We start from the raw sequence: 26,776 nt of genomic DNA, 5'->3' as shown, positions 1-26,776 counted from the left end.
TTTTGATTTTCCCATGATGTCAAGCAAAGAGTCACTGAGGTTGAAGATAGACCTTGAAATACACCCACAGGTACTGCTCCAATTGACTCAAATTGTGTCAATTAGCCTATCAGAAGCTTCTAAAGCCATGACATCATTTTCTGGAATTTTCCAAGCTGTTTAAAGGCACAGTCAACTTAGTGTATGTAACTTCTGACCCACTGGAATTGTGATACAGTGAATTATAAATGAAATAATCTGTCTGTAAACAATTGTTGGAAAAACTACTTGTGTCGTGCACTAATTAGATGTCCTAACTGACTTGCCAAAACTATAGTTTGTTAACAAGAAATGTATGGAGTGGTTGAAAAACTAGTTTTAATGTAAACTTCTTATAAACTTCTTATGCACCACTTTTCTGTTTTTATTTTTATAATTTTTTGAAACAAGTCATTTCACTTCACAAATTTGGACTATTACCTGAAATCCAATTAAAATCCATTTAAATTCCAGGTTGTAATGCAACAAAATAGGAAAACTCCATGAGGGGTGATTACTTTTGCAAGGCACTGTAGGTCTCTTTTCCAAATGCGCCCTGTATATACAATATAAATATACACATTATACAACAAATATATACGCTGAGTGTACAAAACATTAAGAACACCTGTTCTTTCCATGACACAGACTGACCAGGTGAATCCAGGTGAAAGATATGATCCTTATTGATGTCACTTGTTAAATCCACTTCAATCAGTGTAGATGGAGGAGAGGAGACACGTTAAAGAAGGATTTTTAAGCCTTGAGACAATTGAGACATGGAGTGTATGTGTGCCATTCAGAGGGTGAATGGGCAAGACAAAAGTTTTAAGTGCCTTTGAACGCGGTATGCTAGTAGGTGCCAGCGCGCACCAGTTTGTGTCAAGAACTGCAACGCTGCTGGGTTTTTCACAATTTCCCATGTGTATCAAGAATGGTCCACCACCCAAAGGACATCCAGCCAACTGGATACGACTGTTTGAAGTATTGGAGTCAACATGAGCCAGCATGCCCCAACGAATAGAGGCTGCGTGTGCAACTCAATATTAGGAAGGGGTCCTTAAGGTTTTATACACTCAGCATATACAGTATATATATATATATATATACACACATTAAAATACAAAAACACAGTCATGGTAAGTTCAAATAAAACTTCACACATGTCAAGCTAGTTTTTCCTAGCCACCGTGCTTCTACACCTGCATTGCTTGCTGTTTGGGGTTTTAGGCTGGGTTTCTGTACAGCACTTTGAGATATCAGCTGATGTACGAAGGGCTATATAAATAAATTTGATTTGATTTGATTTGACATATCACCCAGAAAACATTCCTCCACAAATAGTCAATACTTTAAATCGGCAGAACATCAAGATGAAATGTATTTATCATTTTGTTCCAGCAATACGGTGCTTTAAAACCAAAAGCAGATTTACCTAGCTGGGTGGAGACCCTAGGAACCTCAAGAGTTAACCAATCCTGTGAACAGGTTAGGAACCCCAAGAGTTAACCAATCCTGTGAACAGGTTAGGACCCCCAAGAGTTAACCAATCCTGTGAACAGGTTAGGAACCCCAAGAGTTAACCAATCCTGTGAACAGGTTAGGACCCCCAAGACTTAACCAATCCTGTGAACAGGTTAGGACCCCCAAGAGTTAACCAATCCTGTGAACAGGTTAGGACCCCCAAGACTTAACCAATCCTGTGAACAGGTTAGGTAACTCAGGTGTCTATACCTCAACAGCAAAGTTAGATAAGACAGAAGCTTATGAAGTTGGGCCTTGTAAACAGAAAGGAAGCAATGTAGGGGTCTTTAGAGAAGTCCAGCCAACTCTTTGATAAAGTATGCAGTGATGAGTACAAAAACGATCGACTGTAACAAAACAAAGAGCATTATGGTAGATGGCATCCAAAGGTTTAAGAGTTTTAGCAGCTGCACTTTAATAAATAATATAATCAACAACAGATTAAAAAGTTGACTGAATAATCTGCTTCCTACTGATTAGAGAAAGTCACCATCTGTTTCTGTAGAAAAAAGCCAACTTTAAATCTTAGGTTCTTAACAAGATCATCTATATGTTTTAGAAACATCAACATCAAATCCATATCAATCCAAATGCCTCAGTATTTATATGCAGGAACACGTTCGATTAGAGAACCATCTAATAAGTGAACATGTAGTTCATCTGAAACATTCTAACGAGAGTCTAAAAACAACATGTATTTAGTTTTGCCATTATTTAGCACAAGTTTTAAATCAGCAAGGGATTCCTGCGTAGCTAAATATTTTGACACACTGATCAACAGTCAGGGCAATAGCATACATCGTAGTATCATCTGCATATGCAGTGCCTTGCGAAAGTATTCGGCCCCCTTGAACTTTGCGACCTTTTGCCACATTTCAGGCTTCAAACATAAAGATATAAAACTGTATTTTTTTGTGAAGAATCAACAACAAGTGGGACACAATCATGAAGTGGAACGACATTTATTGGATATTTCAAACTTTTTAACAAATCAAAAACGGAAAATTGGGCGTGCAAAATTATTCAGCCCCTTTACTTTCAGTGCAGCAAACTCTCTCCAGAAGTTCAGTGAGGATCTCTGAATGATCCAATGTTGACCTAAATGACTAATGATGATAAATACAATCCACCTGTGTGTAATCAAGTCTCCATATAAATGCACCTGCACTGTGATAGTCTCAGAGGTCCGTTAAAAGCGCAGAGAGCATCATGAAGAACAAGGAACACACCAGGCAGGTCCGAGATACTGTTGTGAAGAAGTTTAAAGCCGGATTTGGATACAAAAAGATTTCCCAAGCTTTAAACATCCCAAGGAGCACTGTGCAAGCGATAATATTGAAATGGAAGGAGTATCAGACCACTGCAAATCTACCAAGACCTGGCCATCCCTCTAAACTTTCAGCTCATACAAGGAGAAGACTGATCAGAGATGCAGCCAAGAGGCCCATGATCACTCTGGATGAACTGCAGAGATCTACAGCTGAGGTGGGAGACTCTGTCCATAGGACAACAAACAATCGTATATTGCACAAATCTGGCCTTTATGGAAGAGTGGCAAGAAGAAAGCCATTTCTTAAAGATATCCATAAAAGTGTTGTTTAAAGTTTGCCACAAGCCACCTGGGAGACACACCAAACATGTGGAAGAAGGTGCTCTGGTCAGATGAAACCAAAATTGAACTTTTTGGCAACAATGCAAAACGTTATGTTTGGCGTAAAAGCAACACAGCTCATCACCCTGAACACACCATCCCCACTGTCAAACATGGTGGTGGCAGCATCATGGTTTGGGCCTGCTTTTCTTCAGCAGGGACAGGGAAGATGGTTAAAATTGATGGGAAGATGGATGGAGCCAAATACAGGACCATTCTGGAAGAAAACCTGATGGAGTCTGCAAAAGACCTGAGACTGGGACAGAGATTTGTCTTCCAACAAGACAATGATCCAAAACATAAAGCAAAATCTACAATGGAATGGTTTAAAAATAAACATATCCAGGTGTTAGAATGGCCAAGTCAAAGTCCAGACCTGAATCCAATCGAGAATCTGTGGAAAGAACTGAAAACTGCTGTTCACAAATGCTCTCCATCCAACCTCACTGAGCTCGAGCTGTTTTGCAAGGAGGAATGGGAAAGAATTTCAGTCTCTTGATGTGCAAAACTGATAGAGACATACCCCAAGCGACTTACAGCTGTAATCGCAGCAAAAGGTGGCGCTACAAAGTATTAACTTAAGGGGGCTGAATAATTTTGCACGCCCAATTTTTCAGTTTTTGATTTGTTAAAAAAGTTTGAAATATCCAATAAATGTCGTTCCACTTCATGATTGTGTCCCACTTGTTGTTGATTCTTCACAAAAAATACAGTTTTATATCTTTATGTTTGAAGCCTGAAATGTGGCAAAAGGTCGCAAAGTTCAAGGGGGCGAATACTTTCGCAAGGCACTGTACTAGACAAATATTTAAAAGATTGGACCAATAGTGTCTATGTAAATAGTGAAGAGAACAGGTCCCAACATCAACCCCTGTGGTACACCTTTATGTACTTCTAGACATTCAGACTTAACCCCATTAATCACAATGGCCTGAGTTCCGTCACTGAGATGAATCATGAAACATGTGTCAGAGCTCAGGCCTATCGAGGACAACTTATTCAATAAAATAGCATTATAGCATCAACAGTATCAAAAGCTTTTGACAGGTCCACAAACAAAGCAGCACATTTCATTTTAGTGCCTAAAGCATTGACAAGATCATTACCTACTGAAGTGTTTACTGTAATAGTAATATGTCCAGGACTAAACCCTGATTGGATGTCCAGGTCTAAACCCTGATTGGATGTCCAGGCCTAAACCCTGATTGGATGTCCAGGCCTAAACCCCGATTGGATGTCCAGGCCTAAACCCTGATTGGATGTCCAGGCCTAAACCCCGATTGGATGTCCAGGCCTAAACCCTGATTGGATATCCAAGACTAAACCCTGATTGGATGTCCAGGTCTAAACCCTGATTGGATATCCAGGACTAAACCCTGATTGGATGTCTAGGCCTAAACCCTGATTGGATATCCAGGACTAAACCCTGATTGGATGTCCAGGCCTAAACCCTGATTGGATGTCCAGGTCTAAACCCTGATTGGATATCCAGTACTAAACCCTGATTGGTTTACATTCAAAATACATTTCTCAGATAAAAAAGAGCAAGTTGTACATTTACCAATGATTCTAGTCTTAACTAGACCAGGAAGCCTTGAAATGGGGGGCGATAATGATCACTACTATCCCCCTTATGGAGAGGCAGCACAAGAGATGATTTACATACTTTCTGAATATTTCCTGATAACAATGTTAAATATAGATGGTGGGTTATTGAGCCAACAACTTAACACAAGGCTCTTGCAGAGTATGTTGTGATGCCTTGTCACTGAAAAACTAGGTATCCTGGTCCTAGATCTGTTTGTGCTGTCTTGCCAACTCTTGTGGTCCTACCGGGGAACAGTGGGTTAACTGCCTTGTTCAGGGACAGAACAACAGATTTTTACCTCGTCAGCTCAGGGATTCAATCTTGCAACTTTCTGGTTACTAATGCAACACTCTAACCACTAGGCTACCTGCTGGCCCACTTTGTTCCACCAATGTCTGTGAGGGAGGTCATGTTTGGTTTCCCACAGAAGTACAGAGATAATACTGCAGGATAAGGCCATTCCTTTTGGCAGTTCCTCTCGTGATCACTCCTCCTGCTTTATCTATCTCCAGGGAGACCAACTCAGGTAAGCGAGGTGTGTGGGTGTACGAGATTGGGACTTCCCCTTACTTCACCAGCGTGGCCCCAGGAGAGGTGACAGACCTGCCCCCAGACACAGGCCTGGAGTCAAGGGTCTCGGAGGAGGCTACCTCAAAGAGGTATCCTGGAGGAGGGCAACAAGTGACGTATTCTCCCTACGAACCAGAGGAGGAGGTGTATCGCAAGGAGCAGCCTCACCAGGGACCTCACCACGGGGGCCAGTTCACAGTCCACACGGTCCAGTACCAGCCTCAGGTGGTGGTAGTAGATGATGGAGACATCAACGTGGATGGTGGGTTCACATTGTTTGGTAGCATGGGAAAAATAACTTTACTTTGAATTCTAGAAATGTATTTTAAATTCTAGAACTTTCTTTTAAATTCTAGAACTGTGTTTTAAATTCTAAAACTTTGTTTTAAAATGTATAACTTCTTTATTCTAGATTATAATTATTTTTTAATTCTAAAACTTTGTTTGAAATGCAAGAACATTGTGACCAGGTCCTTTTAATGTGTACTAACCTTACCATGACCCGACCAGGTCCTTCTGATGTTTGATGTGCTAACCTTACCGTGACCCGACCAGGTCCTTCTGATGGTTGATGTGCTAACCTTACCATGACCCGACCAGGTCCTTCTGATGGTTGATGTGCTAACCTTACCGTGACCCGACCAGTTCCTTTTAATGTTTGATGTACTAACCTTACCATGACCCGACCAGGTCCTTCTGATGTTTGATGTGCTAACCTTACCGTGACCCGACCAGGTCCTTCTGATGGTTGATGTGCTAACCTTACCGTGACCCGACCAGGTCCTTCTGATGGTTGATGTGCTAACCTTACCGTGACCCGACCAGGTCCTTCTGATGTTTGATGTGCTAACCTTACCGTGACCCGAACAGGTCCTTCTGATGGTTGATGTGCTAACCTTACCGTGACCCGACCAGGTCCTTCTGATGGTTGATGTGCTAACCTTACCGTGACCCGACCAGGTCCTTCTGATGGTTGATGTGCTAACCTTACCGTGACCCGACCAGGTCCTTCTGATGTTTGATGTGCTAACCTTACCGTGACCTGACCAGGTCCTTCTGATGGTTGATGTGCTAACCTTACCGTGACCCGACCAGGTCCTTCTGATGTTTGATGTGCTAACCTTACCGTGACCCGACCAGGTCCTTCTGATGGTTGATGTGCTAACCTTACCGTGACCCGACCAGGTCCTTCTGATGTTTGATGTGCTAACCTTACCGTGACCCGACCAGGTCCTTCTGATGGTTGATGTGCTAACCTTACCGTGACCCGACCAGGTCCTTCTGATGTTTGATGTGCTAACCTTAATGTCGTCTTCTCGTTTTACAGTGTTCTCCTACAACTCTGAGACATGTGCCAACAACAGAAATAAGTGTTCCACCTTTGCCGACTGTAAAGATTACGCCAGTGGTTACTGTTGTCACTGCCGGCCCGGCTACTATGGCAACGGAATACAGTGTGTGTCGGAGGGTAAGTCCCCAATTTTCATAACTCCATAGCTACTTATTTTTCTATTTTTTGAACCAAAACTAAATTATCACTCAGCAAATGATCAAGTTGAATATCTATCAGGTGTGGCAACGATCATGATTGTGGCAACTCATTGCTTGTCAATTAAATGTTAACTAGCCAGTCATTTCAGATAACGTTAGCTAGCTACAAAAATGACAAAGTCGACCTCTGTCTATCAGAAAACCGCGTACACAGAGCGACTCTTCCCAGATTTGTTGCTGTTTTGTCTATCAGGGAAGCCACAGTGGATACGTAACATCTGTGACAATAATCTTCTTCTTCTTCGTTTTATCAGGTAAGCCCCAGAGGATGAACGGCAAGGTGAATGGCAGGGTGTACGTGGGCAACTCTCCGTCTCCCGTCGAGTTCAACAGCAACGACCTGCACTCGTACGTGGTAGCCAATGACGGGCGAGCATACGTGGCCATCAGCACCATCCCTGCCAGGCTAGGCCCCTCCCTCCAGCCCCTGTCAGCCCTGGGAGCAGTCATCGGATGGGCCTTCGCCCTGGAGCAGCCTGGATACAAGAACGGATTCAGCATCATCGGTGAACCACGTCTACCTTGGCGAATTGTCCTATAATGTTGTGCTCTTGATTAATAAGCTAAGGTTTTCAAACCTCTCCTCAAGGGATCCCCAGACATTTCACATTTAACAACGTTGTTGTAACTAACTCACCTGATTCACCAAGGGCTTCATGATTAGTTGACAAGCTGAAGGTCAGACTGTACATTACTATAAGAACTTCCTGGCCTTTTACACAGTGTTCTTACTTGTCATTGTATTTCATATACAGGAAGTCTGGGGTTTCTAGTCTTGACGTGATTCACAGCTGCTGGGTTATGCTGCAGCTGCAATACCACTTAGTCAGGCCAGGCACACACACACACACACACACACACCCAGGAAACGGCCAGCTGTCTTCTAGATATCTCCCACCACATTCTCCTCACATTACCTCAGAGCAGAGAGTGTTAGAGACAGAGGACAAGAGGACCAATGTTCAGTCCAGTCCAGGCCAGGCATGTTTGCCTTAACCCTGACCTCTCGCTGTGTGTGTGTGTGTGTGTGTGTGTGTGTGTGTGTGTGTGTGCGTGCGTGCGTGTGTCAGAACCCAGGACTCTCTGGAAAACGGTGGCAATTGTTGCTGTTACTGAGTGGACTATGCTGGCAAATCAATGTAAATCAATGAAATAAATGTAAATCAATGAAATAAAAATGTCTCCTCTCCAGGTGGTGAGTTTACGTGTCAGGCTGAGGTGACCTTCCTACCAGCCCAGGAGAAGCTGACCATCAAACAGGTGTTCAGTGGGATAGATGAGCATGATCACCTGGTGGTCAGTACCACTCTGGAGGGACGTGTCCCCGAAGTCCTCCGAGGATCCACTGTCCAGATAGAACCCTACTCTGAGATCTACCAGTACAGCTCCAATTGTAAGTTATTTAACCTCTAACCCCTAACCCGTAACCCCTAACCCCTCCCAGTACAGCTCCAACCGTAAGTTCTTTAACCTCTAACCCCTAACCTCTAACCCCTCCCAGTAGAGCTCCAACCGTACGTTCTTTAACCTCTAACCCCTAACCTCTAACCCCTCCCAGTAGAGCTCCAACCGTACGTTCTTTAACCTCTAACCCCTAACCTCTAACCTCTAACCCCTCCCAGTACAGCTCCAACCGTAAGTTCTTTAACCTCTAACCCCTAACCTCTAACCCCTAACCCCTCCCAGTACAGCTCCCACCGTAAGTCTTTTAACCCCTAACGCCTAATCTCTAACCCCTAACCCCTCGCAGTACAGCTCCAACCGTAAGTCCTTTAACCTCTAACCCCTAACCCCTCCCAGCACAGCTCCAACCGTAAGTCTTTTAATCCCTAACCTCTAACCCCTAACCTCTAACCCCTAACCCCTCTCAGTACAGCTCCAACCGTAAGTCCTTTAACCCCTAACCCCTAACCTCTAACCTCTAACCTCTCCCAGTACAGCTCCAACCGTAAATCCATAAGCTCTAACCCCTAACCTCTAACCTCTAACCCCTCCCAGTACAGTTCCAACCGTAAGTCCTTTAACCTCTAACCTCTAACCCCTCCCAGCACAGCTCCAACCTTAAGTCCTTTAACCTCCAACCCCTCCCAGCACAGCTCCAACCGTAAGTCCTTTAACCTCTAACCCCTAACCCCTCCCAGTACAGCTCCAACCGTAATTCCTTTAACCCCTAACCTCTAACCCCTCCCAGTACAGCTCCAACCGTAATTCCTTTAACCCCTAACCTCTAACCCCTTCCAGTACAGCTCCAACCGTAATTCCTTTAACCTCTAACCTCTAACCCCTCCCAGCACAGCTCCAACCGTAAGTCCTTTAACCTCTAACCCCTAAACCCTCCCAGCACAGCTCCAACCGTAAGTCCAGAAGCTCTAACCTCTAACCCCTAACCCCTAACCCCTAACCTCTAACCCCTCCCAGTACAGCTCCAACCGTAAGTCCAGAAGCTCTAACCTCTAACCCCTAAACCCTCCCAGCACAGCTCCAACCGTAAGTCCTTTAACCTCTAACCCCTAACCTCTAACACCTCCCAGTACAGCTCCAACCGTAATTCCTTTAACCTCTAACCCCTAAACCCTCCCAGTACAGCTCCAACCATAAGTTCAGAAGCTCTAACCTCTAACCCCTAACCCCTAACCCCTCCCAGTACAGCTCCAACCGTAATTCCTTTAACCTCTAACCTCTAACCCCTCCCAGTACAGCTCCAACCGTAAGTCCAGAAGCTCTAACTCCTAACCCCTAACCCCTAACCTCTAACCCCTCCCAGTACAGCTCCAACCGTAATTCCTTTAACCTCTAACCCCTAAACCCTCCCAGTACAGCTCCAACCGTAAGTCCAGAAGCTCTAACCTCTAACCCCTAACAACTCCAGAAGGACACTGATCATAATAGATATCTCTATCTCTCCAGTCTCCTGGCTGCAGTTAACAGTAACACAATGAATCACACAGATAGAAGTATTGCTACCAATTATATATTAGAGGAATTGGGTGGAAAGAGCCCTGAATGTCGATTGACTGAAAGGCGTGGTATATTAGACCGTATGCCACAGGTATGAAAAAACATGTATTTTTACTGTTTTAATTACGTTGGTAACCAGTTCATAATAGCAGTATGGCACTTCGGGGGTTTGTGATATTTGGCCAATATACCACGGCTAAGGGGCTGTGTCCAGGCACTCTGTGTTGCGTTGTGGGAAAGAACAGCCCTTAGTTGGACCCTATTGCTTAAATATACAACGATGTTAAATATCCAACATGATTCTAAATGCATTCTAAACAGGATTATAAAGGATTCTAAACATGAATATAAAGGATTCTAAACAGGATTCTAAACAGGATTCTAAACATGATTATAAAGGATTCTAAACAGGATTCTAAACAGGATTCTAAACAGGATTATAAACAGGATTATAAACAGGATTTTAAAGGATTCTAAACAGGTTTCTAAACAGGATTCTAAAGGATTCTAAACAGGATTCTAAACAGGATTCTAAAGGATTCTAAACAGGATTATAAACAGGATTTTAAAGGATTCTAAACAGGTTTCTAAACAGGATTCTAAAGGATTCTAAACAGGATTCTAAAGGATTCTAAACAGGATTATAAACAGGATTATAAACAGGATTTTAAAGGATTCTAAACAGGTTTCTAAACAGGATTCTAAAGGATTCTAAACAGGATTCTAAAGGATTCTAAACAGGATTCTAAACAGGATTATAAAGGATTCTAAACAGGATTTTAAAGGATTCTAAAAAGGTTTCTAAACAGGATTCTAAAGGATTCTAAACAGGATTCTAAAGGATTATAAACAGGATTATAAACAGGATTCTAAAGGATTATAAATAGGATTATAAACAGGATTCTAAAGGATTCTAACAGGCTCTAAACATAGAAGTAGATATCTATTCATAGGTTTCACCTCCGTCACTAGGTCCCGTCTGCCATTGTTATGAACGTTCTCAAGCCGTCCTCTTCCGGCGGTGCCATAGTGGTGCCCTACAGTGGTGATGAACCCAGTCATTCTGGACAGAGGCTAACTACTGTTTAGTCTAAATTACACTGTAATGCCTGGAAATACCATTATATTGATAAAGTAATCAAATATTTTATAGGAAACTACTTTGCCAGCCGTATCATATTGTAAAATAGACTTTAGACAGATGGCAATGTTGTCATTAGCTAGCAAAGTTCGTAAAAAATGATTCGCAATGATAACGTCAGCTAGTTTAAAATCCGAGGGCCTCCCCTTAATCTTAGCTAGCTAGCTAACGTTATACTGCATCTAAAGTCAATCTGGTGACATCACCTCAATTTTTGCTAACTAGCTAACGTTATACTGCATCTAAAGTCAATCTGGTGGCCTCCCCTCAATCTTAGCTAGCTAGCTAACATTATACGGCATCTAAAGTCAATCTGGTGGCCTCCCCTCAATCTTAGCTAGCTAGCTAACATTATACTGCATCTAAAGTCAATCTGGTGGCCTCCCCTCAATCTTAGCTAGCTAGCTAACATTATACTGCATCTAAAGTCAATCTGGTGGCCTCCCCTCAATCTTAGCTAGCTAGCTAACATTATACTGCATCTAAAGTCAATCTGGTGACATCAAAAGGTTATTTATTATTTTCTCCTCTTGAAGGTCATTGTATTTCCAAGCCACTGTAATGCACTTCTGATGAACTCTTCATCAGCGCTCATTGACGAGGCGTTGGGTAGAATGGCATTAGTCCAAAACTAACGTTCAAAACAATATTGTGAGGAAACATGCAACCCATGAATAGGCTCAGTGCTGTGTTTATCTTACTCTGTGTCTGTCCCATCAAGGATCATGTCGTGTGTCTCCTGATCTCAGCCTGGTGTCTCTCTCCTCCTGTAGTGATCACGTCTCCTGATCTCAGCCTGGTGTCTCTCTCCTCCTGTAGTGATCACGTCTCCTGATCTCAGCTTGGTGTCTCTCTCCCCCTATAGTGATCACATCTTCCTCTGAGCCTGGAGTCTCTCTCCTCCTGTAGTGATCATGTCATGTGTGTCTCCTGATCTCAGCCTGGTGTCTCTTTCCTCCTGTAGTGATCATGTCGTGTGTGTCTCCTGATCTCAGCCTGCTGTCTCTCTCCTCCTGTAGTGATCACGTATTCCTCTGAGCCTGGTATCTCTCTCCTCCTGTAGTGATCACATCTTCCTCTGAGCCTGCTGTCTCTCTCCTCCTGTAGTGATCACATCTTCCTCTGAGCCTGCTGTCTCTCTCCTCCTGTAGTGATCACATCTTCCTCTGGATCTGGTGTCTCTCTCCTCCTGTAGTGATCACATCTTACTCTGAGCCTGGTGTCTCTCCTCCTGTAGTGATCACATCTTACTCTGAGCCTGGTGTCTCCCTCCTCCTGTAGTGATCACGTCTTCCTCTGAGTCTGGTGTCTCTCCTCCTGTAGTGATCACGTCTTCCTCTGAGCCTGGTATCTCTCTCCTCCTGTAGTGATCACATCTTCCTCTGAGCCTGGAGTCTCTCTCCTCCTGTAGTGATCACATCTTCCTCTGAGCCTGGTGTCTCTCCTCCTGTAGTGATCACATCTTCCTCTGAGCCTGGTGTCTCACTCCTCCTGTAGTGATCACGTCTTCCTCTGAGTCTGGTGTCTCTCCTCCTGTAGTGATCACATCTTACTCTGAGCCTGGTGTCTCCCTCCTCCTGTAGTGATCACGTCTTCCTCTGAGTCTGGTGTCTCTCCTCCTGTAGTGATCACATCTTCCTCTGAGCCTGGTGTCTCTCTCCTCCTGTAGTGATCACATCTTCCTCTGAGCCTGGTGTCTCTCTCCTCCTGTAGTGATCACGTCTTCCTCTGAGTATGGTGTCGCTCCTCCTGTAGTGATCACATCTTCCTCTGAGCCTGTGTCTCTCTCCTCCTGTAGTGATCACGTCTTCCTCTACAAGGGACTACACTGTGAGTCTGGATGACGGCTCTGCTGAGACCAGGACTTACCAGTGGAGACAGACCATCACCTTCCAGAGCTGTCCAAATGACGAGGCTGCAAGGGCCGTGCTGCCCACACAGGTACACACTAATCAATCAATCAATCATACGAGTAATCATACTAGAACCAAATGCATTAATACAGTATGTCTTCTACAGATGCTGAGTGTGGACCAGGTGTTTGTGATGTACGACTCCAACAACGAGCTGATCCGATACGCCATGAGCAACAAAATCGGTGATGTCAACGGTGAGGTCACTTCCCATCTGAGGTTATTCTTGTCTCTCTGATTGGTCTGATTTCCCTTCCTTCCTTCTTCCTGTTTAGACTGATGTAAATTCCTCCTCCCTAATTGATACGTCTTTCTGTTGGTCTTCTTTTGTCTTATTTGTAGACGGTTCTAGTAGTAGTCGTTTCCTCCATCCTGTTTTAGATAGATCTTCCTAATTGAGAGCCTTCCAATTTTGTCGATGGTTTCTGGTAGTGCCAGTTTTGGAGTAGCAACAATCTCCTACAATATAATATGAAACATTGTGTGAAAACCTAGTTCTTAACTACATTAATAATGGGATATTAAACCAGCACTTCCAAACACGGTCCTAATCATATTTTGCCCTATCACTACACAGCTGATTTAAATAATCAATGTGCCCCCCTTGGGGTCCCCAGGACCGAGTTTGGGAAACGCTGTATTTAAACTGTACTGGCTGTGTTTCTGTCCAGGAGGCCAGCAGGAAGTGGAGAATGCTGTATTTAAACTGTACTGGCTGTGTTTCTGTCCAGGAGGCCAGCAGGAAGTGGAGAATGCTGTATTTAAACTGTACTGGCTGTGTTTCTGTCCAGGAGGCCAGCAGGAAGTGGAGAATGCTGTATTTAAACTGTACTGGCTGTGTTTCTGTCCAGGAGGCCAGCAGGAAGTGGAGAATGCTGTATTAAATTGTACTGGCTGTGTTTCTGTCCAGGAGGCCAGCAGAAAGAGGAGAATGCTGTATTTAAACTGTACTGGCTGTGTTTCTGTCCATTCCTGTTTCAGGAGGCCAGCAGGAAGTGGAGAATGATTTAAACTGTACTGGCTGTGTTTCTGTGAGGCACAGGAAGTGGAGAATGCTGTAACTGGCTGTGTTTCTGTCCAGGAGGCCAGCAGGAAGTGGAGAATGCTGTATTTAAACAGGGAACACAGTTCACCACTGGCTGTGTTTCTGTCCAGAAGTGGAGAATGCTGTACACCAACTGTGTTTCTGTCCAGGAGGCCAGTGTGCTGCTGGCTTCACTGGAGACGGACGCTCTTGTTACGGTATGTTATGGAGATGTGACGGAACGGCTGTCTGGAGTACTCATAATAGACAGAGAGCTGATCAGAACCAGATCAGAACCAGATCAGAACCAGATCAGAACCAGATCAGAACCAGATCAGAACAATCACATCATTAGTAGTGTTTGGTGGCTAAATGAAGCTCTAGTCAGTATCTTTTGGTGTCTAAATGAATCTAGTCAGTATCTTTTGGTGTCTAAATGAAGCTCTAGTCAGTATCTTTTGGTGTCTAAATGAATCTAGTCAGTAGTATCTTTTGGTCTTTAGTGTATGGTGTCTAAATGAAGCTCTAGTCAGTATCTTTTGGTGTCTAAATGAATGTCTAAATGAAGCTCTAGTCAGTATCTTTTGGTGTCTAAATGAAGCTCTAGTCAGTATCTTTTGGTGTCTAAATGAATCTCTAGTCAGTATCTTTTGGTGTCTAAATGAATCTCTAGTCAGTATCTTTTGGTGTCTAAATGAAGCTCTAGTCAGTATCTTTTGGTGTCTAAATGAAGCTCTAGTCAGTATCTTTTGGTGTCTAAATGAATCTCTAGTCAGTATCTTTTGGTGTCTAAATGAATCTCTATCTTTTGTCAAATGAATAGTCAGTTTTTTGGTGTCTAAATGAATCTCTAGTCAGTATCTTTTGGTGTCTAAATGAATCTCTAGTCAGTATCTTTTGGTGTCTAAATGAATCTCTAGTCAGTATCTTTTGGTGTCTAAATGAATCTCTAGTCAGTATCTTTTGGTGTCTAAATGAATCTCTAGTCAGTATCTTTTGGTGTCTAAATGAATCTCTAGTCAGTATCTTTTGGTGTCTAAATGAATCTCTAGTCAGTATCTTTTGGTGTCTAAATGAATCTCTAGTCAGTATCTTTTGGTGTCTAAATGAATCTCTAGTCAGTATCTTTTGGTGTCTAAATGAATCTCTAGTCAGTATCTTTTGGTGTCTAAATGAATCTCTAGTCAGTATCTTTTGGTGTCTAAATGAATCTCTAGTCAGTATCTTTTGGTGTCTAAATGAATCTCTAGTCAGTATCTTTTGGTGTCTAAATGAATCTCTAGTCAGTATCTTTTGGTGTCTAAATGAATCTCTAGTCAGTATCTTTTGGTGTCTAAATGAATCTCTAGTCAGTATCTTTTGGTGTCTAAATGAAGCTCTAGTCAGTATCTTTTGGTGTCTAAATGAATCTCTAGTCAGTATCTTTTGGTGTCTAAATGAAGCTCTAGTCAGTATCTTTTGGTGTCTAAATGAAGCTCTAGTCAGTATCTTTTGGTGTCTAAATGAATCTCTAGTCAGTATCTTTTGGTGTCTAAATGAATCTCTAGTCAGTATCTTTTGGTGTCTAAATGAATCTCTAGTCAGTATCTTTTGGTGTCTAAATGAATCTCTAGTCAGTATCTTTTGGTGTCTAAATGAATCTCTAGTCAGTATCTTTTGGTGTCTAAATGAATCTCTAGTCAGTATCTTTTGGTGTCTAAATGAAGCTCTAGTCAGTATCTTTTGGTTCTAAATGGTGTCTAAATGAAGCTCTAGTCAGTATCTTTTGGTGTCTAAATGAATCTCTAGTCAGTATCTTTTGGTGTCTAAATGAATCTCTAGTCAGTATCTTTTGGTGTCTAAATGAATCTCTAGTCAGTATCTTTTGGTGTCTAAATGAATCTCTAGTCAGTATCTTTTGGTGTCTAAATGAATCTCTAGTCAGTATCTTTTGGTGTCTAAATGAATCTAGTCAATCTTTTGGTGTCTAAATGAATCTCTAGTCAGTATCTTTTGGTGTCTAAATGAAGTATCTTTTTGGTGTCTAAATGAAGCTCTAGTCAGTATCTTTTGGTGTCTAAATGAAGCTCTAGTCAGTATCTTTTGGTGTCTAAATGAATCTCTAGTCAGTATCTTTTGGTGTCTAAATGAAGCTCTAGTCAGTATCTTTTGGTGTCTAAATGAAGCTCTAGTCAGTATCTTTTGGTGTCTAAATGAATCTCTAGTCAGTATCTTTTGGTGTCTAAATGAAGCTCTAGTCAGTATCTTTTGGTGTCTAAATGAAGCTCTAGTCAGTATCTTTTGGTGTCTAAATGAATCTCTAGTCAGTATCTTTTGGTGTCTAAATGAAGCTCTAGTCAGTATCTTTTGGTGTCTAAATGAAGCTCTAGTCAGTATCTTTTGGTGTCTAAATGAAGCTCTAGTCAGTATCTTTTGGTGTCTAAATGAAGCTCTAGTCAGTATCTTTTGGTGTCTAAATGAATCTCTAGTCAGTATTTTTTGGTGTCTAAATGAAGCTCTAGTCAGTATCTTTTGGTGTCTAAATGAAGCTCTAGTCAGTATCTTTTGGTGTCTAAATGAAGCTCTAGTCAGTATCTTTTGGTGTCTAAATGAATCTCTAGTCAGTATCTTTTGGTGTCTAAATGAAGCTCTAGTCAGTATCTTTTGGTGTCTAAATGAAGCTCTAGTCAGTATCTTTTGGTGTCTAAATGAAGCTCTAGTCAGTATCTTTTGGTGTCTAAATGAAGCTCTAGTCAGTATCTTTTGGTGTCTAAATGAATCTCTAGTCAGTATCTTTTGGTGTCTAAATGAATCTCTAGTCAGTATCTTTTGGTGTCTAAATGAATCTCTAGTCAGTATCTTTTGGTGTCTAAATGAAGCTCTAGTCAGTATCTTTTGGTGTCTAAATGAATCTCTAGTCAGTATCTTTTGGTGTCTAAATGAAGCTCTAGTCAGTATCTTTTGGTGTCTAAATGAATCTCTAGTCAGTATCTTTTGGTGTCTAAATGAATCTCTAGTCAGTATCTTTTGGTGTCTAAATGAATCTCTAGTCAGTATCTTTTGGAGTCTAAATGAATCTCTAGTCAGTATCTTTTGGTGTCTAAATGAATCTCTAGTCAGTATCTTTTGGTGTCTAAATGAATGTCAGTATCTTTTGGTGTCTAAATGAATCTCTAGTCAGTATCTTTTGGTGTCTAAATGAATCTCTAGTCAGTATCTTTTGGTGTCTAAATGAAGCTCTAGTCAGTATCTTTTGGTGTCTAAATGAATCTCTAGTCAGTATCTTTTGGTGTCTAAATGAAGCTCTAGTCAGTATCTTTTGGTGTCTAAATGAAGCTCTAGTCAGTATCTTTTGGTGTCTAAATGAATCTCTATCTTTTGTCAAATGAATATCTATCTTTTGGTGTCTAAATGAAGCTCTCTAGTCAGTATCTTTTTTGGTGTCTAAATGAATCTCTTTTGGTGTCTAAATGAATCAGTCAGTATCTTTTGGTGTCTAAATGAATCTCTAGTCAGTATCTTTTGGTGTCTAAATGAATCTCTAGTCAGTATCTTTTGGTGTCTAAATGAATCTCTAGTCAGTATCTTTTGGTGTCTAAATGAATCTCTAGTCAGTATCTTTTGGTGTCTAAATGAATCTCTAGTCAGTATCTTTTGGTGTCTAAATGAATCTCTAGTCAGTATCTTTTGGTGTCTAAATGAATCTCTAGTCAGTATCTTTTGGTGTCTAAATGAATCTCTAGTCAGTATCTTTTGGTGTCTAAATGAATCTCTAGTCAGTATCTTTTGGTGTCTAAATGAATCTCTAGTCAGTATCTTTTGGTGTCTAAATGAAGCTCTAGTCAGTATCTTTTGGTGTCTAAATGAATCTCTAGTCAGTATCTTTTGGTGTCTAAATGAATCTCTAGTCAGTATCTTTTGGTGTCTAAATGAATCTCTAGTCAGTATCTTTTGGTGTCTAAATGAATCTCTAGTCAGTATCTTTTGGTGTCTAAATGAAGCTCTAGTCAGTATCTTTTGGTGTCTAAATGAATCTCTAGTCAGTATCTTTTGGTGTCTAAATGAATCTTTGGTGTCTAGTCAGTATCTTTTTTGGTGTCTAAATGAAGCTCTAGTCAGTATCTTTTGGTGTCTAAATGAAGCTCTAGTCAGTATCTTTTGGTGTCTAAATGAATCTCTAGTCAGTATCTTTTGGTGTCTAAATGAATCTCTAGTCAGTATCTTTTGGTGTCTAAATGAATCTCTAGTCAGTATCTTTTGGTGTCTAAATGAATCTCTAGTCAGTATCTTTTGGTGTCTAAATGAATCTCTAGTCAGTATCTTTTGGTGTCTAAATGAAGCTCTAGTCAGTATCTTTTGGTGTCTAAATGAAGCTCTAGTCAGTATCTTTTGGTGTCTAAATGAATCTCTAGTCAGTATCTTTTGGTGTCTAAATGAATCTCTAGTCAGTATCTTTTGGTGTCTAAATGAATCTCTAGTCAGTATCTTTTGGTGTCTAAATGAATCTCTAGTCAGTATCTTTTGGTGTCTAAATGAATCTCTAGTCAGTATCTTTTGGTGTCTAAATGAATCTCTAGTCAGTATCTTTTGGTGTCTAAATGAAGCTCTAGTCAGTATCTTTTGGTGTCTAAATGAAGCTCTAGTCAGTATCTTTTGGTGTCTAAATGAATCTCTAGTCAGTATCTTTTGGTGTCTAAATGAATCTCTAGTCAGTATCTTTTGGTGTCTAAATGAATCTCTAGTCAGTATCTTTTGGTGTCTAAATGAATCTAGTCAGTATCTTTTGGTGTCTAAATGAAGCTCTAGTCAGTATCTTTTGGTGTCTAAATGAAGCTCTAGTCAGTATCTTTTGGTGTCTAAATGAATCTCTAGTCAGTATTTTTTGGTGTCTAAATGAAGCTCTAGTCAGTATTTTTTGGTGTCTAAATGAAGCTCTAGTCAGTATCTTTTGGTGTCTAAATGAATCTCTAGTCAGTATCTTTTGGTGTCTAAATGAATCTCTAGTCAGTATTTTTTGGTGTCTAAATGAATCTCTAGTCAGTATCTTTTGGTGTCTAAATGAAGCTCTAGTCAGTATCTTTTGGTGTCTAAATGAAGCTCTAGTCAGTATCTTTTGGTGTCTAAATGAAGCTCTAGTCAGTATCTTTTGGTGTCTAAATGAAGCTCTAGTCAGTATCTTTTGGTGTCTAAATGAATCTCTAGTCAGTATCTTTTGGTGTCTAAATGAATCTCTAGTCAGTATTTTTGGTGTCTAAATGAAGCTCTAGTCAGTATCTTTTGGTGTCTAAATGAAGCTCTAGTCAGTATCTTTTGCTGTCTAAATGAAGCTCTAGTCAGTATCTTTTGGTGTCTAAATGAATCTCTAGTCAGTATCTTTTGGTGTCTAAATGAAGCTCTAGTCAGTATCTTTTGGTGTCTAAATGAATCTCTAGTCAGTATCTTTTGGTGTCTAAATGAATCTCTAGTCAGTATCTTTTGGTGTCTAAATGAATCTCTAGTCAGTATTTTTGGTGTCTAAATGAATCTCTAGTCAGTATCTTTTGGTGTCTAAATGAAGCTCTAGTCAGTATCTTTTGGTGTCTAAATGAAGCTCTAGTCAGTATCTTTTGGTGTCTAAATGAATCTCTAGTCAGTATCTTTTGGTGTCTAAATGAAGCTCTAGTCAGTATCTTTTGGTGTCTAAATGAATCTCTAGTCAGTATCTTTTGGTGTCTAAATGAATCTCTAGTCAGTATCTTTTGGTGTCTAAATGAAGCTCTAGTCAGTATCTTTTGGTGTCTAAATGAAGCTCTAGTCAGTATCTTTTGGTGTCTAAATGAATCTCTAGTCAGTATCTTTTGGTGTCTAAATGAAGCTCTAGTCAGTATCTTTTGGTGTCTAAATGAATCACTAGTCAGTATCTTTTGGTGTCTAAATGAATCTCTAGTCAGTATCTTTTGGTGTCTAAATGAATCTCTAGTCAGTATCTTTTGGTGTCTAAATGAATCTCTAGTCAGTATCTTTTGGTGTCTAAATGAATCTCTAGTCAGTATCTTTTGGTGTCTAAATGAATCTCTAGTCAGTATCTTTTGGTGTCTAAATGAAGCTCTAGTCAGTATCTTTTGGTGTCTAAATGAATCTAGTCAGTATCTTTTGGTGTCTAAATGAAGCTCTAGTCAGTATCTTTTGGTGTCTAAATGAATCTCTAGTCAGTATCTTTTGGTGTCTAAATGAAGCTCTAGTCAGTATCTTTTGGTGTCAAAATGAATCTAGTCAGTATCTTTTGGTGTCTAAATGAATCTCTAGTCAGTATCTTTTGGTGTCTAAATGAATCTCTAGTCAGTATCTTTTGGTGTCTAAATGAAGCTCTAGTCAGTATCTTTTGGTGTCTAAATGAATCTCTAGTCAGTATCTTTTGGTGTCTAAATGAAGCTCTAGTCAGTATCTTTTGGTGTCTAAATGAATCTCTAGTCAGTATCTTTTGGAGTCTAAATGAATCTCTAGTCAGTATCTTTTGGTGTCTAAATGAATCTCTAGTCAGTATCTTTTGGTGTCTAAATGAATCTCTAGTCAGTATCTTTTGGTGTCTAAATGAAGCTCTAGTCAGTATCTTTTGGTGTCTAAATGAATCTCTAGTCAGTATCTTTTGGTGTCTAAATGAAGCTCTAGTCAGTATCTTTTGGTGTCTAAATGAAGCTCTAGTCAGTATCTTTTGGTGTCTAAATGAATCTCTAGTCAGTATCTTTTGGTGTCTAAATGAATCTCTAGTCAGTATCTTTTGGTGTCTAAATGAATCTCTAGTCAGTATCTTTTGGTGTCTAAATGAATCTCTAGTCAGTATCTTTTGGTGTCTAAATGAATCTCTAGTCAGTATCTTTTGGTGTCTAAATGAATCTCTAGTCAGTATCTTTTGGTGTCTAAATGAATCTCTAGTCAGTATCTTTTGGTGTCTAAATGAATCTCTAGTCAGTATCTTTTGGTGTCTAAATGAAGCTCTAGTCAGTATCTTTTGGTGTCTAAATGAAGCTCTAGTCAGTATCTTTTGGTGTCTAAATGAAGCTCTAGTCAGTATCTTTTGGTGTCTAAATGAATCTCTAGTCAGTATCTTTTGGTGTCTAAATGAATCTCTAGTCAGTATCTTTTGGTGTCTAAATGAATCTCTAGTCAGTATCTTTTGGTGTCTAAATGAATCTCTAGTCAGTATCTTTTGGTGTCTAAATGAATCTCTAGTCAGTATCTTTTGGTGTCTAAATGAATCTCTAGTCAGTATCTTTTGGTGTCTAAATGAAGCTCTAGTCAGTATCTTTTGGTGTCTAAATGAATCTCTAGTCAGTATCTTTTGGTGTCTAAATGAATCTCTAGTCAGTATCTTTTGGTGTCTAAATGAATCTCTAGTCAGTATCTTTTGGTGTCTAAATGAATCTCTAGTCAGTATCTTTTGGTGTCTAAATGAATCTCTAGTCAGTATCTTTTGGTGTCTAAATGAATCTCTAGTCAGTATCTTTTGGTGTCTAAATGAATCTCTAGTCAGTATCTTTTGGTGTCTAAATGAATCTCTAGTCAGTATCTTTTGGTGTCTAAATGAATCTCTAGTCAGTATCTTTTGGTGTCTAAATGAATCTCTAGTCAGTATCTTTTGGTGTCTAAATGAAGCTCTAGTCAGTATCTTTTGGTGTCTAAATGAATCTCTAGTCAGTATCTTTTGGTGTCTAAATGAATCTAGTCAGTATCTTTTGGTGTCTAAATGAATCTAGTCAGTATCTTTTGGTGTCTAAATGAAGCTCTAGTCAGTATCTTTTGGTGTCTAAATGAATCTAGTCAGTATCTTTTGGTGTCTAAATGAATCTAGTCAGTATCTTTTGGTGTCTAAATGAAGCTCTAGTCAGTATCTTTTGGTGTCTAAATGAATCTCTAGTCAGTATCTTTTGGTGTCTAAATGAAGCTCTAGTCAGTATCTTTTGGTGTCTAAATGAAGCTCTAGTCAGTATCTTTTGGTGTCTAAATGAATCTCTAGTCAGTATCTTTTGGTGTCTAAATGAATCTCTAGTCAGTATCTGTTGGTGTCTAAATGAATCTCTAGTCAGTATCTTTTGGTGTCTAAATGAATCTCTAGTCAGTATCTTTTGGTGTCTAAATGAATCTCTAGTCAGTATCTTTTGGTGTCTAAATGAATCTAGTCAGTATCTTTTGGTGTCTAAATGAATCTCTAGTCAGTATCTTTTGGTGTCTAAATGAATCTCTAGTCAGTATCTTTTGGTGTCTAAATGAATCTCTAGTCAGTATCTTTTGGTGTCTAAATGAATCTCTAGTCAGTATCTTGCATACCAAGCAGGAAAGGGAAAAACATCTAATGCTCCATTACATCTTACAGTGTCCTCATTAACACTTACAGGTATGCTGTACTCTGTACTGTGCTGTATTCTGTACTGTGCTGTATTCTGTACTGTACTGTACTCTGATGTGCTCTGTACTATATTCTGTACTCTGTACTGCGTTGTACTGTGGCCCTGTTTGAGAGCCCACCCTGTCAACCAATCCTGTTCCTTCACTGTCTGACTCCCAGACCAAACACTCAATCATAGGTTGATTAGGGGACCATTTCCACCCTACTCCCTAGAACCCTCCCTTCATATCTTGGGGTTTCAGGGCTCATTTCAGAGTTCACAAACAGTATGATGTACAGGAAGGAGTAGTCCCTTCACAGAGAGAGGGGGGTTTCTATTTTGGGCTTGGAGTTGGGTTAGGAAATGTTTTGTCTTTGGAGTTGGGAAAGTCTTGGAACGGGATTGTGAGGGGGAGGAACAGTTTTAGGATGACAGTAAAGGATGTACTCTCGAGCACACGGGGGTTAAAATGAGGACCCTACTCCCCTAATCCACATAGAGAGGAGTTCTTATTTTGTCTTGGGACAGGCTTGGGGAGGGGAGGGGTAGGAACAGTTTTGGGACGAGGGAAAAGGAAGTGCTCTTAGCCACAGAAAGTAAAGACAGGATGCTTGACAGACACAGGAAAGATTGTATCTCTAAACACATTTAGTAATTAGGAAACCAGTCTGTTTCAGTTACAGTCCATCCAGTGAACTACAGTCCCTCTGATATCCAGATACTGTCCAGAACACTAGTGAACTACAGTCCCTCTGATATCCAGATACTGTCCAGAACACTAGTGAACTACAGTCCCTCTGCTATCCAGATACTGTCCAGAACACTAGTGAACTACAGTCCCTCTGCTTTCCAGATACTGTCCATCCAGTGAACTATAGTCCCTCTGCTGTCCAGATACTGTCCATCCAGTGAACTACAGTCCCTCTGCTGTCCAGATACTGTCCATCCAGTGAACTATAGTCCCTCTGCTTTCCATATACTGTCCAGAACACCAGTGAACTACAGTCCCTCTGCTATCCAGATACTGTCCATCCAGTGAACTATAGTCCCTCTGCTGTCCAGATACTGTCCATCCAGTGAACTATAGTCCCTCTGCTTTCCATATACTGTCCAGAACACCAGTGAACTACAGTCCCTCTGCTATCCAGATACTGTCCATCCAGTGAACTACAGTCCCTCTGCTGTCCAGATACTGTCCATCCAGTGAACTATAGTCCCTCTGCTTTCCATATACTGTCCAGAAAACTAGTGAACTACAGTCCCTCTGTTATCCAGATACTGTCCATCCAGTGAACTATAGTCCCTCTGCTTTCCATATACTGTCCAGAATACCAGTGATCTACAGTCCCTCTGCTATCCAGATACTGTCCAGAACACTAGTGATCTACAGTCCCTCTGCTATCCAGATACTGTCCAGAACACCAGTGAACTACAGTCCCTCTGCTATCCAGATACTGTCCAGAACACCAGTGAACTACAGTCCCTCTGCTATCCAGATACTGTCCATCCAGTGAACTACAGTCCCTCTGCTGTCCAGATACTGTCCAGAACACCAGTGAACTACAGTCCCTCTGTTATCCAGATACTGTCCAGAATAGTCATAGTTATTATAGTTATTATAGTTGTATAGTTGTTATTGTTATTATAGTTATTATTGTCATTGTAGTTATTATAGTTATTATAGTTATTATAGTTGTTATAGTTGCTATTGTTATTATAGTTATTATAGTTATTATAGTTATTATAGTTGTCATAGTTATTATGGTTGTTATAGTTATTATAGTTATTATCATAGTTATTATGGTTATTATAGGTGTTATAGCTGTCATAGTTATTATGGCTATTACAGTTATCATAGTTAGTACCATAGTTATTATGGTTATTATAGTTATTATAGTTATTATGGTTGTCATTGTTATTATAGTTATTATAGTTGGTATCATAGTTATTATGGTTATTATTGTTATTATAGCTGTCATAGTTATTATAGTTATTATAGTTAGTATCATAGTTATTATGGTTATTATAGTTATTATAGTTGGTACCATAGCTGTTATGGTTATTATAGTTATTATAGTTATTATAGTTATTATAGGTATTATAGTTGTCATAGTTATTATGGTTATTATAGGTATTATAGTTGTCATAGTTATTCTGGTTTTTATAGTTATTATAGTTAGTATCATAGTTATTATAGTTGTTATAGTTATTATTATAGTTGTTATAGTTATTATAGTTGTTATAGTTGTTATAGTTGCCATAGTTACTAACGTTATTATTATAGTTATTATAGTTATTATAGTTGTTATAGTTATTATAGTTGTTATTATAGTTGTCATAGTTATTATAGTTATTACCATAGTTATTATAGTTGTTATAGTTGTTATGGTTATTATAGTTGTTATTATAGTTATTATAGGTATTATAGTTGTTATAGTTATTATAGTTATTATTATAGTTATCATAGTTATTATAGTTATTACCATAGTTATTACAGTTGGTATAGTTATTATAGTTATTATTATAGTCATCATAGTTATTGTAGTTTTTATCATAGGTATTATAGTTATTATAGTTATTATAGTTATCATAGTTATCATAGTTATTATAGTTATTATCATAGTTATTATAGTTATTGTAGTTATTACAGTTATCATAGCTATTATAGTTATTATCATAGTTGTTATAGTTATTATAGTTGTCATCGTTATTATAGTTATAATCATAGTTATTATAGTTATTATAGTTGTTATAGTTATCATAGCTATTATAGTTGTTATCATAGTTATTATAGTTATTATCATAGTTATTATAGTTATTATAGTTATTATAGTTGTCATAGCTATTATAGCTATTATAGTTATTATAGTTATCATAGCTATTATAGTTATTATCATAGTTATTATAGTTATTATCATAGTTATTATAGTTATTATCATAGTTATTATCATAGTTGTCATAGTTATTATTATAGTCATCATACTTATTATAGTTATTATCACAGCTATTATAGTTATTATAGTTATTATAGTTAATATAGTTGTTATAGTTATTATAGCTGTTATCATAGTTATTATAGTTATTATTATAGTCATCATAGTTATTATCGTTATTACCATAGCTATTATAGTTATTATAGTTATTAGTATAGTTATTATAGTTGTTACAGGTATTATAGTTATTATAGTTATTATAGGTATTATTACAGTTATTATAGTTGTTATAGTTATTATAGTTTTTATTATAGTTATCATAGTTATTATAGTTTTTATGGTTATTATAGTTATTATTATAGTTATCATAGTTATTATAGTGATTATCATAGTTATTGGAGTTATTATCATAGTTATTATAGTTATTATAGTTATTATAGTTATTGTCATAGTTATTATAGTTATTATAGTTATTATAGTTATTACCATAGTTATTATAGCTGTTATAGTTATTATAGTTGTTATAGTTATTGTAGTTATTGTCATAGTTATTACAGTTATTATTATAGCTGTTATCATAGTTATTATAGTTATTCTAGCTGTTATAGTTGTTATAGTTATTATAGTTATTATGGTTGTTATCGTTATTATAGCTATTATCATAGTTATTATCGTTATTATAATAGTTATTATAGTTATTAACATAGCTATTATGGTTGTTATCGTTATTATAGTTATTATTATAGTTATTATCATAGTTATTAAAGTTATTATGGCTGTTATCGCTATTATGGTTATTATAGTTATTATCATAGTTATTATTGTTATTATTGTAGTTATTGCAGTTATTACAGTTATTATAGCTATTATAGTTATTATCATAGTTATTATAGTTATTATTGTAGTTATTACAGTTATTATGGTTGTTATCGTTATTATAGTTGTTATAGTTATTATAGTTGTTATAGTTGTTATAGTTGTTATAGTTATTATAGTTTTTATTATAGTTATCATAGTTATTATAGTTTTTATGGTTATTATAGTTATTATTATAGTTATCATAGTTATTATAGTGATTATCATAGTTGTTGGAGTTATTATCATAGTTATTATAGTTGTTATAGTTATTATAGTTGTCATCGTTATTATAGTTATAATCATAGTTATTATAGTTATTATAGTTGTTATAGTTATCATAGCTATTATAGTTGTTATCATAGTTATTATAGTTATTATCATAGTTATTATAGTTATTATAGTTGTCATAGCTATTATAGCTATTATAGTTATTATAGTTATCATAGCTATTATAGTTATTATCATAGTTATTATAGTTATTATCATAGTTATTATAGTTATTATCATAGTTATTATCATAGTTGTCATAGTTATTATTATAGTCATCATACTTATTATAGTTATTATCACAGCTATTATAGTTATTATAGTTATTATAGTTAATATAGTTGTTATAGTTATTATAGCTGTTATCATAGTTATTATAGTTATTATTATAGTCATCATAGTTATTATCGTTATTACCATAGCTATTATAGTTATTAT

At 38.4% G+C, this 26,776-nt stretch overlaps 1 protein-coding gene across 1 annotated transcript in view; it reads left to right on the top strand.

Annotated features, from left to right (window-relative positions):
* Window positions 1-26,776, top strand: part of nid1a (nidogen 1a) — a 79,917-nt gene that overhangs the window by 14,883 nt on the left and 38,258 nt on the right. Inside the window, exons 5-12 of the mRNA XM_042305730.1 lie at window positions 5,294-5,613; window positions 6,679-6,819; window positions 7,157-7,408; window positions 8,095-8,295; window positions 12,800-12,942; window positions 13,021-13,111; window positions 13,825-13,902; window positions 14,109-14,156. Coding sequence (XP_042161664.1) covers window positions 5,294-5,613; window positions 6,679-6,819; window positions 7,157-7,408; window positions 8,095-8,295; window positions 12,800-12,942; window positions 13,021-13,111; window positions 13,825-13,902; window positions 14,109-14,156 — 1,274 coding nt within the window. The remainder of the gene's footprint in view (window positions 1-5,293; window positions 5,614-6,678; window positions 6,820-7,156; window positions 7,409-8,094; window positions 8,296-12,799; window positions 12,943-13,020; window positions 13,112-13,824; window positions 13,903-14,108; window positions 14,157-26,776) is intronic.

Source organism: Oncorhynchus tshawytscha, linkage group LG24 (assembly GCF_018296145.1).
Source record: "Oncorhynchus tshawytscha isolate Ot180627B linkage group LG24, Otsh_v2.0, whole genome shotgun sequence".
Classification (NCBI taxonomy): domain Eukaryota; kingdom Metazoa; phylum Chordata; class Actinopteri; order Salmoniformes; family Salmonidae; genus Oncorhynchus; species Oncorhynchus tshawytscha.
This window is presented reverse-complemented; position numbering and strand designations above follow the sequence as displayed.